The following is a 16,890-nucleotide window of genomic DNA, read 5'->3' as shown; positions in this document are numbered from 1 at the left end:
TCACTTGAAGGCATGGGGAGCCATATTTTCTTACACTGATGAACTTAAATTCTTCGAATAATTGAGATTTTAAAGATAATTTAGCAACTTGGTCTCATTTAAAATGTTTGGATTTAAATTTATTTGGTTCAGTTGTATTTGGGTCAATACCTACAGAAAGACCAATATTTCAAATTTGTTTCAGTAGTTTGCTAAATAAAATGTAAGCTGTAAAAATTGCTTCCCAGCACAACATATTGTTCAGCAGTGGAGGGTTCTGCTCGACCCATGAGGTAGTTATGAATAATAGTAATGTAAGATGTACTACAGTAGTAGGCACATAAAAATACATGAGCCATTGAATGAGTTAGTGTACTCACTTTGCAGAGGCGGCAGTTAAGATTCAGAGAAACTGACTTGCTACTACGGTTCAGAGCAGAGACAGATTTGAACCCATGTCTCTTTATCCCAATCTAATGTCCACCACACTTTTTTTTTTTTTAGATTTTGTTTAAATTCAGTTAGTTAACATATGGCATATTATTAGTTTCAGGGGTAGGATTTAATTATTCATCAGTTGCCTATAGCAGCCAGTGCTCATTACATCAAGTGCCCCCCTTAATGCCCGTCACCCAGTTACTCCATCCCCCCACCTACCTCCCCTCCGGCCACTCTCAGTTTGTTCCCCATAGTTAAGAGTCTCTTATGGTATGCCTCTCTCTCTCTCTCTCTCTGTTTTTATCTTATTTTATTTTTCCTTCCCTTCCCCTCTGTGGTCATGGTTTGTTGCTTAAATTCCACACATGAGTGAAATCATATGGTATTTGTCTTCCTCTGACTGACTTATTTCACTTAGCATAATACACTCTAGTACCATCCACGTCATTGCAAATGGCAATATTTTGTTCTTTTCCATGACTAATATTTCGTTGTATATATATATATATACACTACATCTTCTTTTTCCATTCATCCATTGATGAACATCTGGGCTCTTTCCATATTTTGATTCTTGTGGACATTGCTGCTATAAACACTGAGGTGCATGTGCCCCTTCAAATCATTATTTTTGTATCTTTTGGATAAATACCTAGCAGTGCCATTGCTGGGTCATAGGGTAGTTCTATTTTTAACTTTTTGGGGAACCTCCATACTGTTTTCCAGAGTGGCTGCACCAGTTTGCATTCCCACCAGCAGTGTAAGAGCGTTCTGCTTTCTCTGCATTCTCACCAACATCTGTTGTTTCCTGACTTGTTAATTTTAGCCATTCTGATTGGTGTGAAGTGGTATCTCATTGTGGTTTTGATTTGTATTTCCCTGATGTTGAATGATGTTGAGCATTTTTTCATATGTCTGTTGGCCATTTGTGTGTCTTCTTTGGAGAAATGTCTGTTTGTGTCTTCTGCCCATTTCTTGACTGGATTTATTATTATTATTATTATTATTATTATTATTATTATTTTGTATACTAGCCCTTTATCTGGTACATCATTTGCAGATATCTTCTCCCATTCCTTCAGTTGCCTTTTCGTTTTGTTGATTGTTTCCTTTGCTGTGCAGAAGCTTTTTATCTTGATGAAGTCCCAATAGTTTGTTTTTGTTTTTGTTTCCCTTGCCTCTGGAGATGTGTCTAGTAAGAAATTGCTGTGGCCAAGGTCAAAGAGGTTCTTACTTGTGCTCTCCTCTAGGATTTTGATGGATTCCTGTCTCACATTTAGGTCTTTAATCCATTTTGAATTTATTTTTGTGTATGGTATAAGAAAGTGGTCTAGTTTCATTCTTCTGCATGTGGCTGTCCACTTTTTCCAACACCATTTGTTGAAGAGACTATCTCTTTTCCATTGGATATTCTTTCCTGCTTTGTTGAAGATTAGTTGACCATATAGTTGTGGGTCCATTTCTGGGTTCTCTAATATCCATCACACTTAATGAAAGTTACCTTTCTTCATTCTTCTAAATTTTTTTTCATTCCTCTAATTTTTTTCATTTTTCCTTTTAGAAAAGGTTAAACTTTTATGTTTGAATTCACATTAACTGAAATAGGTATTATTGAAAATTATCATGTAATACAAAAAATTAAAATTTTCTTGTTTTCTTTTTAACCAACAGTAGACTTAGAATACTTCAGTTTTGTCTTTTTTTAAGACTTTAGAAGAAGGAAAAAAAATTTTAAATTATATTTCTTTTTTTTAATATTATGTATTTATTTATTTATTTGAGAGAGAGAGCAGAACTAGCAAGAGAAAACACGAGGGGGGAGAGGGATAGAGGGAGAGGGAGAAGCATCCCCCTACTGAGCAGGGAGCCTGATGTGGGGCTCAATCCCAGGATCCTGAGATCATGACCTGAGCTGAAGGCAGATGCTTAACCGACTGAGCCACCCAGGTGCCCCTTAAATAATATTTCTTGAGGATCTTAACAACAACAAAGTGTAGTCTTTGGCAGCAGAACAGACTCTGTTATTACTTAAACGCCAGTCTCTAGCAATCAAAGGTTCATTAGGTTTCTTATTCTTTTCTGTATTTAGTTGATTGGACTAGATTATAGATAATGTGGAACTTGTGAGAATTCTGAGGAGTGAATTCTCAGTTTCCCAGAATAGTTAACCATGCCATTTTTTCTTGTTCACTAAAGTGCTATCCAATGTAAACGGCTTCTGATTTGAACCATTGACCGAAGGTAAATGTCACTATATCACTTCTCCAGTTTCCTTAGCTGCCCTATCTCCCCACAGGCAGGCGATCACCTCATTTATTAAAGATTTATTTTGACACATAGGTTACCACTCTCTTCTCAGTTTACATGGTGTGAGAGACAAAAGATTTAAATGATGCTTAGAAATTCATTATACCTAAAGTAATTGCCTTTTGGTTTACACAGCTGCTGACTGTTTAAAATATGCCTATTTAATTGCATCTTTGAATACTTCTTAACTTTTTGTAGAAAACACTTAGATTCAATGTTATTTTCTCAAATTGTTTTTCTTATTATGTAGTTAAGGAATAGCTGTACTAATTGTTTTCAAGGAGAGGAGTCCAAAATTAACTGGGATTTATGTATGTGCCATATTTGAACCCATAAAATTTGTCATTAAAATGCTTTTAACACCCTGGATTTGAACAGTAAATAATATTATTAACTTCCAACAATGGTTTTATAGTTTCCACATAATTGATTCTTCAAAAAACAGGAACTTGAAATTAAGAAAAGCATGAACTATGTATGAATTCAAGAACCTAGATTCTGGTTCTATCTCTGCTAGCCCTGGAATCTTGGACACATCATCTAAACCCTCTAGGCTTTATGGTTCTTATCTTAAAAATAAAAAGATTGTACTAGATTATCTCCAGGGTATCTTTAATCTCTGAAATTCTATAAATCTAAAATGTTTAGCTGCTGTGTTTGGAAACAAGAAGCTAGGAGGAAAAGGACATCTCATTATAAATATGAAAGTTCTAATAGTTAATAACAGTGTATAGTATAAAATTTTCAGTTTCTTATGTCAAACTGTAGAGAAATAATAGAGTAAAAAAGTGAGTGTCTCTTCACTACCCACTTCATTCTGCTCTCTGTCCACTTTGATGTGATTATCACTTCTCTCCCTTCCCACTCCTATTACAAGCATCCCTGCAGAACTTCTCCCCAGTTAACATTGTCCTGGTTTAAGCCTCTTGTTTCACTTTTTAAAAGTATGTAGCATACATAAAGAACCCTTAACTGAATTTTCACAAAGTGAACACACCTATCACCCAAAGCAAGAATAAAAAGCCCCTTTTATGCTTTCTTCCTCAATGTCTTGGAGAAAATTCTGCATGTATGTTGCAAAGATATCATTGTTTCATGATGACATAATTTATTTACAGACTTACGATAGTATTCTTTAATTTCAGTTGGAAAACTGATAATGTATGAAATACTTAATTTTTAAAGTCACTTTTCCTGTATCTGGAGCTAGTTATTTTAAATGGTAGTGCTGCATAGTCTGCTCATATTTCAACAGTAGTTCCTTTTGCAAACATTTCCAGTACAACCACTATGTAAGGGTTACTGGGTATACAGAGATAAAGCAGGTCTTCAAGGAACTCCAGGTCTTAGGTGGGTATATGGGAAAAGACAAGGGTTATAGGCAAGACGAGAATACATGCAATTACAATAGCAGATTTACTTTTATCAGACTGGAGATCTTCTATTATTTTCTCATATGAATAATTTAGGAGACGGAAAAGACAACATTAACACTGGCAGTCAGTCATGTCCATTCTACGTATGTAGAAAACGGGCTAACAGTTGAAATCTTCTCAGTGACTTGGAGTGTCCTTATTTTCCCCCATGTAATTTTTTTCTTTATTATAAAAGAAAATTGAGACTTGCCATTAACCTGTTTACTGTTAATGTAGAAATTTTCTGTTAGGGCTGGTGACTGGAAATTTTCTGTGTCCCTTTCTTTATGTTTGAAAAGGTTAAGTTTACTTCTTTTATTTTAGTCAATTTAATGTCCTCTTTTGCTCCGTCTTTTCCACAGACATTAATTGTAAACCTTCATGTAATAGGCAGAGTACTAGCTAGGTACTAGGATTATAGAAAACCTCCTTAAATTTTTTTCTTATGGTGTAGGAGTCAAGTAATGGCTGCTCAAAGCACATGTGAGACGTTTTCTGACAGAACCAGGTGCTATGACAAAATATAACACAAACATCAGACTCAGATTTGGGGCTTGAGTCTTCCGAAATAAGCTGATCTTGAGTTCAAAACAGGGAAGGATGTATAGGGATGATACAAAGTAATCTTTTCTGTTCTCTTTAGCCTTAACAGTAGTTCTACAAAGTCATGGGGTTTCATTCATTTTGAAAGCAGATGCTACTTTTCCTATATTTCAGTCCTCTACCTTAATCTATTTTAGTTGTTAATAGTAAGTAAAGCATATTTTTTCAAAATATAAAGTATTAATTTTAGTTAAGGGGAAGATTTTCAGTTGAAAATTTCTGAAGAAAGTGTTGTTAGACTATATACATTCCTATACTGAATTTCTGCTTATACTTGGTCATCTGGTGTTTATATTTAAAGACAATTTCTATAGCACCCATGGAATTGCTGTCTGGAGCAGGAGGCTATGCTCCATATATTTCAGGGCTAGTTGCTGATGTCTTCTCTAGATCTTTAGAATTTTAGACCTTGTCACTTCCACTCTCACAGAAACCCCTGCTTCTTTGGGCACTCGTGTCATCTGAACACCACACCTCATAACCTTCTTCATCCGCAGACCATTGAGGATATTCTTCCTTTTTTAGTGGGATCCTTGCTCCTGCCTGGGTTACTTCTGTGATTTATCCATAACGTTTCCTTGGCATTTTATTGATTTTTCTCATCTTTAGTGATTGACTTTTTTTTCTACTTTAGCACTCAGTGTCATGGCCCAGATTCTGTTGCTTGTCGCCCAGAACTCTCATTACTTCTGAAGTTATCAATTCAGGTTGATCACTGAACATACGACTTCCCCTATTTCATGTTTCTTAATCCTCTGCTTCCAGTTTATCTTCAACAGAATTTCCAATTCATATAATTTCTTTACCAATCCCTTCCTAAATTGATTTTTTTGCCTCTTCATCATGTTATCAGTCTTAAACCTTTCTCTTGCCAAGGTTCTCTTAATTCTTCCCAACTGTCTTTTTGTCAAACCCACCTGACAAAATCTTAACTCTGCATTTTCCAACTGAGCACTACTGAATTAAAAAAAAAAAAAAAAAGTCACATAGGCAGTAACAAGTACACAAGTTTATTGTTACCAGCCTCAAATGGGCCCGCATAGTTATGCTGTAATTCTGTTTTTTCTAGTCTTCTCATTTTTTACACAGTTTTTTTTTGGACATTCACCACTGTCCTCATATCTCCAGCCTTCCACTCTCAGAAGATAACTTGGTATTTCATTTCACAGAGAAATTGGAAATCCTCAGATGAGAACCCCCACAATGTTCTTGCCACGAAACATACAAACTTATTTACATCTGCACTCACTCTGTTTTATTTGTTTGTTCTTACTGTTTATAGCAGGAGGAGTCTTGCTTTCAAGGAGTGGAAAAACCACATGCCTTTAGAAACCAAGTGGATAATGTAAATATATGAAGCAGTAGGGTAAGGAATAATTCTGTGGCTTATAACAAAGTGATAAGAGCTATCTAAAGACATCAAGTTTAAGTTTTTAATTATCAGCTGGAAAGAAGCCTGCCACAATGAGCATGTCTGGTGATCCAGGACTAATCTCCACGTTCGAGCTCTGGATCCTATTCCTTCTGGCCTTTTTGGGGCTTCACCCTCCTAAATATACCTGTTTTCTCCCGTGTCCATCCTTTTTTTGCTATTTGTTCTTCCCCGCTAATATTTGAACATTTTCAAGCGTGTCCTATGTTTTAAAACCTTCATTTATCCCTATTTTCTTTCTAGCTACTGTACTTTCTCACTTTTATATTTTAACTAAAGAGAGGGTTGCCCGAGGTTTGATGCTTGACAAAGTTCTGTTGGAGTCCTTATGCTACTCTTTATGAGCTTTGAGACGTCTGTCGTTGCTAAGCCTCAGTTTCCTCATCTGTACAAATGTGGGTAATATTTATACCCAGTCATAACAGTAAGTATTAAGTGAGAGAATGCATATAAAATAGCACAAAACAAAGACATATTTAGTGCGTATTCGGCTATATTTGCTTCAGTCTGTGGCAGTCTTTTTCTGTCCCTATCCCTGAATACTTACTGGGTTTGTTTACTGGGTTTTTTCTCAGGAGTGCTCAGTACCACTGACTACTACTTAGTCTCCCCAAAGCACTCTCTTCTACAGTTGTTTCTGACACACACCCCCAGCTTACCCTTTGTTTCTGTGAGTACTCCCTCAGGTGCCTTATGCTCTTTGTCCTGTGGCCACCTTTTAAATATTTATATTCCTCAGGATTCTGTCTTGGTCTTTGCACAGTTATTAAAGGTGAGCTATCAGTTTGGCTCTAATCTCTCAAGAAGCCAAAGTAAAGAAGAAGCATTATGATACTAATTTATAGTTAATGATTATTTACTATGTCTTAGGCATTTTTATAAGCACTTTACATGTATTACTTGATATAATCAGCACGCTGTGAGGTAGATGAGAACACTGAATACTGAGAGGTAAACCTGCCCAAAGTCTTACTGCAGATAATTCAGTTCTAGACAGTTGACTTCTGGAGCTTGCCTTCCTGACTATAACACTATGCACTGTTCCAAAACTGCTAAGTGGTTAGTAGTATTTAGAAGGGTAAAGCATCCTTCAGGGGAACCCAAGTGTCTTCTGGGACTTCGGCCTGAAATGATGTATGTGATGATCCTTTGGGGAGATGAGAGAGTGTCCTGTTAGGATCCTGTAATAAATACTGTAGTAGCATTGCAGTCTTATGAGGGCCTTCTCAGTAGGAGAACATAATATTATACCAAAACAAAACACACCACACACACACACACACACACACACACACACATAGTTTTTCCATAATTGCATTTTTCAAAGAGCCCTTGGATAGCAATTTGGGAGCTAACATTTCAAAGTTATGTTTAATAGTTTAAAAAGGACAAAATCAGTATCTTACTCATCTTTGTATTTACACTGTCTAATCTAGGACCAGTCACACAGCAGTAATTCAGTCAGTATTTGTGGAATGAATGTGGCCACACTTACCTGGTCTGCTACTAAAGAAAGAATGACTTAGAACAGGATGTATTTAACATGACAGGTTCTGAGGGTGAAGTTGACAGTTGCTTGCAAGATCTGATGAGTTCAAAAGGCAGAAATAAGGAGGAAGTCTGTCCCTGTGTCCTGTTTTTCCTCCCCATTTCCATATTTATTTACTCCTTAATTTATACAAAAGCATTTATTTGACTCTTCCTATATATACGAAATACTGTGTAAAGTGATGGAGATCCAGTGGTGAATAAGACAAAGTCCCTGCCCTTAAGATGTTTACGTTCTGGTGAGGTATATAGAAAACTAATCTGATGGTAAGCAAATATTCAGATAATACGCAGCTGTTCAGGCAGTGAGAACAAGCTAGAGGAAGTATGGTGTGTTCAGGAACTTTAGGTCTTCATTAGGGTTGCAGGGTGTATGTGAAGATGAGAAATGGTGAGAAATGAGGTTTGTGGTAAGCCAGGCCAGGTTGCGGTTTTTGACAGTTTTCCCTTCTACCCTTCCCCTATATCTCCATAATTCCTTTCTACTGGTCTGGTGAGTAGAAGGAAGATCAATGGAGAAATATGTTCCAAGTGCCACAAAGTTCCTTTTCTTGCTGAATACCATAACTGATACTGCATGATTAATCTCTTCAGTAACTATTTTTCACTGTGGATATTTGATAATCAGGTGGTCCTTCATCTCTAAGTTGTGAACTGCTCAAGAACAGGGGCTGTGTTTTTTGTTCATCTCTGTGTCTTTAGCATCTAATAGTTAACGCAAGCAAAAAAGCTATTTAATGTTGGTAGTCATTTTATGTATCATTCTGGTAACCAAAGCACAGTTGCCCTATTTTTTCTATGAAAAACAGAGCTCAAGTTTTAAACAAATGAGCTTAACAAAACTACTGGTACTTTAAGATCATCTGTCTTCGAGTAGGGAAAATTACTACACAGAAGAATTGAAGTTTTGGGTTTTTTTTTAATTACAAGGATATTCACAACGTAACAGAAGAACTCAGTAAAAAATTTGGTCAACTATGTTTAGCTTGAAATGTTTTATTATTATTTTGATTTTAGAGTTATGAGGAAGATCGAAGAAATTACTCTGAGCTTCAAATTAGATGTCAACGTTTGGCCTTAGAATTAGCAGACACAAAACAGTTAATTCAGCAAGGGGACTACCGTCTAGAAAACTATGGTAGAGTCAAAAGGTAAGCTGTTAAGATGGCTACTGTAGTTCTCCTTTTTTACATGCATCAAAGTCGCCTGAATTCTTACTGTCTATAGTTTTAACTTTTCCAGAATGTCATATAGTTGGAGTCATACAATATGGGACCTTTTAAAATTGGCTTCTTTCACTTAGTGATGTACGTTTTCTCTGTGTCTTTTCATGGCTTGATAGTTCATTTATTTTTGCTGCTGAATAATATTTCATTGTCTGGATGTACCATCATTCATGTATTCATTCATCTGATGAAGGACATCTTGGTTGCTTTCAAGTTTTGGTAATTCTGTGTAAAGCTGCTGTAAACATCCATGTGCAGGTTTTTGTTTGGACATAAGTTTTTGGCTCCTTTGGTAAATACCAAGGAGCACAATTGTATGGTAAGAGTATTTTTAGTTTTGTAGGAAACCACCAAACTTTCTGTCCCAAAGTGTCTGTACCATTTTGCATTTTTACCAGTAGTGAATGAGAATTCCTGTTGTTTGATGTCTTTGCTAGTATTTGGCATTCTGGATTTTGGCCACACCCATAGGTGTGTAGGGGTATCTCACTGTTGTTTCAATTTGCGTTTTTCTGAAGACATAATGTGGAACATCTTTTCAAGTGCTTATTCGCAATCTGTGTATCTTCTTTGGTGAGGTATCTGTTAAGGTCTTTGGCCCATTTTTTAATTGGGTTATTTGTTTTCTTACTGTTGAGTTCTAAAATTCTTTGTATGTTTTGGATAACAGTCCTTATCAGATATGTCTTTAGCAAATATTTTCTCCCAGTCTATGGCTTGTCTTTTCATTCTCTTGACATATACCTTAATCTGCATTGCACAAAAAGCATGTGGTTTTGGCAGTTTGTTGGATTTAGATTGTATTTTTATATCGGCTTTTATTTTATTTGGAAGTTGCTGCTGTCTTTTAAAATACAATATCTTAGAAGATAGAGACCCAGTAAACTCCCATGAGTGTAAATATTTTTTAAATCTCACTTAATGATTATTTTTGTTTTATGAAATCAATTTAAATACTTGTTTTGTCTAAAGTTTTTTTTAGCTATTCCTTCCTGACAAAGGGCGTACACACTTTCAAAAAATAATACTTTGAGAATGTTTCCCAGTGCTACTAAGTAGCTATTGCAAAGAATTTTCCTTTTACTGGAATGTACTTTTCTGTATTTCATACATTAATGAGGCGCTACTTAGTTCTATGTCCCTGGGTACATCTCTTACTATTCTAAGCCAAAATTTTGTCATCCATGAAAGGGCGCTAATACCAATAAATGTACTATAAAAACAAAGACGATCAAATAAAGGAATATTTATGGAAGTATTTATAGGTACATTATTCTAATTGTTTGCTGCTGCCTCTACCTGCACCTAAAATAATTCTTGAAATATAATAGTCACTTAATGAATATTTATTAAATGAATGGACTTTAAAAATTATTTAACAACCTAAGTAAATTCTAAGGTGCAGATTGGTACTCCTGCTCCCAGCATGACTGACGTGCAGTATATGTTATTATGTATATTAATGTCAAAATATGGTAATTATTGGAGCTCGAAATCCGTGACTCTTAAATAAAGCTAGATTTCAAAAGAATCATTTCAAAAGTAAGTAGACTGTGATGGTTAGATAATATTTTGAGTTGGTGTTTTCATGTCCTCTCTACCACTATAAATCTCTAGCAGTAATAGCTAAAAGGTGAAAAGAGAAAACTAAAAAGCCTAATCATCAGAATAATCAGCATGGCCGTGAATGAAGGATAAATGAGCCAAGATGTGTCATGAGTTGGTAATTATTGAAGCTGGGTGATGAGAGCAGGGCGTTCATTATATTATCTCTATTTATATGTATGTTTTATTTTCTATAATGAAAACCTAGGAAGGAAAAACAGCCTTAGTCAAAAATGATAAACATCTTTATGTGCTAGGTATAGAACAGAAAAACAAAACAAGCAAGAGGAGCTCAAACTGAACCCTTTGGTTCACTCAATAGAATAAATAGATAAAAGAAATGTTCTGGTTATAAATATGTAAGATAAACGGGGGGCAATCACTTTTATAAATTCTTATAAATGTGCAAAAAGGAAGCAGGTACATGGATGTTAATCATATCATTATTAGAAAGAGTTTAGATGCTTTTCAACAGCAGAATGGGAAATCAGTTATAATTTATTTCTACTGTGTAATTCAATGTGGCAGTTAAAATCATTAAATTAGATCTGAATGTATCTATATGGATAAGTCAGACACATTATATTTTAGAAAGCATGTCCATAAAATAAAATAATAATTTTTTTATTTTAAATAATAAAATAATTAAAAATGATTTTTAAATAATAAAATTTTTTATTTTAAAAAGATGTGTCCATCTTTTTTTTTTTTTTAAGCAGTTCATTACTTTCTGGCATAACGTAATTTTCTCAGGTTTATTTTCTAATTTCATTGCCTTAGCCCCTTCTCTAATGAGTCCTGGTTCCTTTTAGTGAGGCATACTATTTAGAAATTATTATTATTTTTTAAAAGATTTTATTTATTTATTTGACAGAGAGAGAGATAGCCAATGAGAGAAGGAACACAAGTAGGGGGAGTGGGAGAGGAAGAAGCAGGCTCCCAGCAGGGAGCCTGACGTGGGGCTCGATCCCAGGATCCTGGGATCACGCCCTGAGCCAAAGGCAGATGCTTAACAACTGAGCCACCCAGGCGCCCCACTATTTAGAAATTAATATTTGGGGGCGCCTGGGTGGCACAGCGGTTAAGCGTCTGCCTTCGGCTCAGGGCGTGATCCCGGCGTTATGGGATCGAGCCCCACATCAGGCTCCTCCGCTATGAGCCTGCTTCTTCCTCTCCCACTCCCCCTGCTTGTGTTCCCTCTCTAGCTGGCTGTCTCTATCCTGTCGAATAAATAAATAAAATCTTTAAAAAAAAAAAGAAATTAATATTTGGATGCTGGTCATTGATACATTGGTCATCGTTTCTAGGCCCTTTCAGTAAAGAGCGGTAATGGAGAGGGAATGGGGAAGATGGCTTAACACGCTAGGGATAAGATCATACTGATACCTCTAGTTCCAATTCAGTGCCATAGTATCTAGTTGAAGGGGCTTCAACTGTCCAAATATGGTACAACTTGAGTATCAAAATGAATATTAACAATAATGAGTTATTATCTATTGACTAGAATAAGAACCCTAAGTGCATGCTAATAATAAAGAGGATTTTTACAGTAGAATGCCAACCAATAAATATATATATATACATGTTACAGTTACCCTTTTGTAACCTTATAATATTATTTGATTCAGAATTATCAGTGGAAGCTAAAACCATTGGGTAAAAGGATATTAGGGAAGAACATATTTTTACAATCTCAAAGTATGTTTCCCATAGGTGACTTATTAATTGTGGAGGGCAAAAAGGTAATTTTGTGTTTGAGTTTTTTGGCAGATACCACCTTAACCAGGTGATCCGGGTTGTTTTCACTACTCACGGGAGATAAGTGACATTATGTGCCTCTTTGAGTACTGAGACTTTACGTACTCTTTATATGATGTACTAAGGACACATTATCACTTGCGTAGTATCTCTCCCCCAAATGCTTAACCTGAATCCAATTATAGGGAAACATGAGACAAACGAAAATTGAATGACATTCCATAAAACAATTTGCCAGTGCTGTACAAAAAGCCTTTTTCCCCCCCTGCAAATATCCTTTCTGTGTCTTTTACAACGTTAACTAAGGAACTGCTCAGAGTTACAGAAGACTAAAGATACATGACATCCAAATGCAGTGCATGATAATATATTGGATCCTATACCAGGAGGGAAAAATGCCAATTGGGACAATTGACAGAATTGGAAAATGGATTATATATTAGATACTGTATTAGGGCTAATAATACTGTGATTATATAAGAGAATATCTTTAATCTTAGAAAATTCACACCAAATTATTTAGGGATAAAGGGACTTAATGTCTGCATATATCTCTCAAATAGTTAAGGGGAAAAATTGCATGTGAGTGTGTATGTGTCTGTGTGTGTGTGTGTATGTGTGTGTGTGTTCATTCACCTATATGAACAACAGAGAGGGAGAGAATAAATATGACAAAGTATTATTTAGTAAATATTACAAAGTAAATATGATAAAATGTTAACACTTGTTGAGTAAAGTATTTAAGAAAAAACGATATGGAAACACTAAATTTATCATTATATCTAGGTGATGATATAGGAACGTTGAGGAAAATGTAGGCAACTAAGTTTACCTGTAGTGTCTTATCTTTTTAAAAAGCAAAACAAGACTTTAATGCAAATATAGATCAGTGTTAACTCTTGTCAGCTGTGGATAGCAAGATCTTGGATGTTTTGCTATATCATGCTTCATACTTTTTTTTTTTTTACGTAAGAAAAATCATAGCAAAAGGAGCATGATCATTACCATGTGAGAATACAAACATTTGCGTGTAAACACACAAAACATTTAAAGTAATATGTACCAAAATATTGATACTGTCCGTTATCTTTAGTTAGTGGGTTTATGGGTGATTGTTATTTTATAATTTGTGCTTTGCTCACTTTTCTTCAATAAACATAACTTTGTTAACCAGAAGAAAAATATTTTTCTAAACCAGTTATTGAAAATCTAACTAAAAGAAAAACTATTCTTAACAGCCATCAGCATGGAAACACCAGGTAGGTAGATGACAGAAAGTACAAAGAAACTGATTCTGACTGGACAGGATGGATTTAGAGTTAGTAAGTCTGTTTTTCTGCTCACTTTGTAAGATACCTGTTGTAGGTTTGTTCCAATTCTTGGTTTCACTGTTTTGGGTTAAGAGCTTATCCGGAAATGGAAATTAGAATCCCTGGATAATCATAAACAATTTGTGAATCAAATAGTCACAAGAATGCCTCCTCGTGTATCTGCTATGCAATCTGAGTGATGAGTTAAGGGCTTTTTGACGCTAACTGAACTGAAAGCCTAGAGCCATATATAAATTCTTTAAAAGTTTTGGCTTCAAGATAAGATTGATGATGATTAGTGAAAAGATACCAGAGTGTACCTTAGAAGGTTTTATTATGTATTTTACTGGCCAGTGTAGTTTACATACTTGTTTTTTAAGGATAATAAATGTATATTTATATATCTGAACAGTCTTGAACGGAGAGTCTCCTAAATTTGAAAAGCAGGTACTTTATTGTTCGTTGAATGACACTAAAGCCCCGCTGCTGGTATCTCTGTTCAGTTTCCTGAAATACAGTCAGTCGTTTTCAATGTTCATTGTAAAATGGGAAAAATAAATAAACTGGGATATAAAATATATGTATGTATTTGAATTTTATTTTAGTAAAAATAAACAAGTGTATTTGAATTTTATAGCGAGCGTGATGCACTTGAACAGGAAATAATTGAGTTAAGGAGAAAACATGAAATACTTGAAGCCTCTCACATAACGCAAGCTAAAGAAAGAAGTGAATTATCAAAAGAGGTAAGCTTGTAGAGTCACATGTATTTTATCTACAGTGATTGTGGACACAGCCCAAGGCAGGATTGTGGGAGGGACATTTTTCCTTTTTGATGTAGTTAACAGAAAAAGGGACTTCAGTAGCTCTGTTTGGATGGAAAGTTGCAAAGTAAAAATTAGCCGTTTTTATGTGGTAAGTAAAAGCCCAAGTGAAAGAAAATAATACAGTAAACCTTGAAAAGTAAGAGGAATTTGCTTTGGACACTGTCTGTCTCTGTACCTATGTAGGTAACCACCTTACAGCAGACTGTTACTTTACTGCAAAAAGATAAAGACTATCTCAATCGCCAAAACATGGAGCTTAGTGTTCGCTGTGCCCATGAAGAAGACCGCCTTGAAAGACTTCAGTTTCAACTTGAAGAAACCAAAAAGGCTAGAGAAGAGATGTATGAAAAATATGTAACATCCAGGCAAGATTTACATTATTTTTCACATAAAATACATATAAATTAACACCAGCTTCTTTTGAGGGAAACTCTTAGCTTTGGGAAAGAACAATGATTTTTTTTTTAAGGTATCTAGGACTATATTAAGATAATAGTTCATTTTGTTTCCTTGTACTATATTCTTATCCTAGTTGGCTTTTTTTCTTAAGCCATAGTGGGTTTTTTCCCCCAATAATGAAAAGCCTATTTCTTTTAGGTCAGTGTATAGATGCTATAACTACTGTGTTTTCTTATGACATAATCTTTTTAATTCCCTATAACTAAGATCTCTATATAAGTGTTTTTTTTAAAGAAAGTGCGTAAGTATCTCCATAGAAGTATCTTTTTGAAAAAAAAATCTAATCGTGCAGAGCCTAGCCAAGCTGACTTTTTCCTGACTGTGTAAACATAAGAGAAGAATGAGGGGAGAGCATTGCATATAAGCTCTGGAATCAGACTCATGTCTTTCAATCCTGTCTTCTCTCTTCAACTAGATGTATAAGCTATTAGGGTTCCTTTATGCTAATACCCTTTATAATCCTTGAGATACTTATTTTTATCAGCACATCAAAAATTAAAACAAATTTAAAATTTTATTCTTTAACATTTCGCACATTCATAACTTTTTCCCTAGCCTGTGGTATTTTTCATCAGGTTGTGCTCCTGCTAATGGCCTAGGTGATGTTCTGTGACTTTGCTAAGAGATCACAGTGGTTATGGTTGTTGTGCTTAGAAGGAAGGTTTTATAAGGAGTCAATTAGAGTCATTTGGTTTTGTTTTTAATTGTATTTGTATCCCAACATGTACCACACCAGATTATTTTTAAATGAAGAGCATTCCATATGCATCAGTTTTCAAGTCTCTGGTCATATGCATTGAAAACTACTAGTAAAATATTTTTGAAGATTAATGGTTATTCAACATGAATTAACATTTTATATAGTAATTAAGCCTTTTGGGCAATATATCTAACAGCTGTGTTTTTCAAATAACATTGAATATAGAACATATTCAACATGAGATAATAAATCTTACATGAAGGGCAAAAATACATTTCTTTTACAAAAGCAAATTTCATGGATATTACTTTTGACTCCTTGCAGAGATCATTATAAAACAGAATATGAAAATAAGCTACATGATGAATTGGAACAAATCAGATTGAAAACCGGTCAAGAAATTGATCAACTTCGAAGTGCCTCTCGGGAAATGTATGAACGGGAAAACAGGTATTTAAAAAAAAGGAAATTTGTAGGTAAAAGTAGGAAATTTAGGGGCGCCTGGGTGGCTCAGTCGTTAAGCGTCTGCCTTCGGCTCAGGGCGTGATCCTGGCGTTATAGGATCGAGCCCCACATCAGGCTCCTCTGCTATGAGCCTGCTTCTTCGTCTCCCACTCCCCCTGCTTGTGTTCCCTCTCTCGCTGGCTCTCCCTCTCTCTGTCAAATAAATAAATAAAATCTTTAAAAAAAAAAAAAGGTAGGAAATTTATTTCTCTTTGTTTGAAACTTATATTTTATTGAAATTAAAGTATTTCTATGACAATCTCTTTTTTAATTCATTAAAGAATTGTCAAATCTAAATCAAAATATAATGGAACATTAAAGTTCTAAGATCTTTGGTAACTAGCTAGGAATAAGGTTTATGAGACCTTAAGTTAAGCCTCTTCACTCTGGTATTCCCATTATCTCTTCATTACCCTGGTAACTTTTCCTTTTGCCGTTATGGCAGCTTAGATTGAGGACAGAGATGGAAGGAAATAAGAGATACCAATAGTTCTTCCCATAACATGCCAATGATTTCTCTAAGAAATTTTTAAAAACTAGAATGATAATATGAAATATTACATATGCCTCATTTATCTGCTGGCCCCGACAGATGTTTTATTAGATAATCTTGAAGATGATCATTTTTATTCATTTTAATCACTTTTAGATTAGTATATATTAGATTCCCTAGCTGGTGATGGGTAGTATTAGGGGCAAATAAATGCTACTTATTTCGATAGCATTTATTTTTATATACTATCATTATATTTCATATGACTTTTGAAAGTTTATATTTC

General features: G+C 34.9%; 1 protein-coding gene across 3 annotated transcripts in view; it reads left to right on the top strand.

Moving 5' to 3' along the window:
* Positions 1-16,890, top strand: part of PIBF1 (progesterone immunomodulatory binding factor 1) — a 198,328-nt gene that overhangs the window by 30,796 nt on the left and 150,642 nt on the right. For all 3 annotated transcript variants that reach the window (XR_008957897.1, XR_008957898.1, XM_026493397.4), the window contains exons 6-9: positions 8,740-8,873; positions 14,259-14,367; positions 14,632-14,813; positions 15,932-16,057. Coding sequence is in view for 1 of the 3 variants with exons in the window: in XM_026493397.4 (XP_026349182.2) it covers positions 8,740-8,873; positions 14,259-14,367; positions 14,632-14,813; positions 15,932-16,057 (551 nt within the window). In the remaining 2 variants the exon portion in view is untranslated. The remainder of the gene's footprint in view (positions 1-8,739; positions 8,874-14,258; positions 14,368-14,631; positions 14,814-15,931; positions 16,058-16,890) is intronic.

The sequence above is a fragment of the Ursus arctos genome, unplaced genomic scaffold (genome assembly GCF_023065955.2).
Source record: "Ursus arctos isolate Adak ecotype North America unplaced genomic scaffold, UrsArc2.0 scaffold_10, whole genome shotgun sequence".
In the NCBI taxonomy this organism is placed as follows: Eukaryota; Metazoa; Chordata; class Mammalia; order Carnivora; family Ursidae; genus Ursus; species Ursus arctos.
Note: the sequence above shows the minus strand (reverse complement) of the source record. Positions and strands in the feature narration are given on the sequence as shown.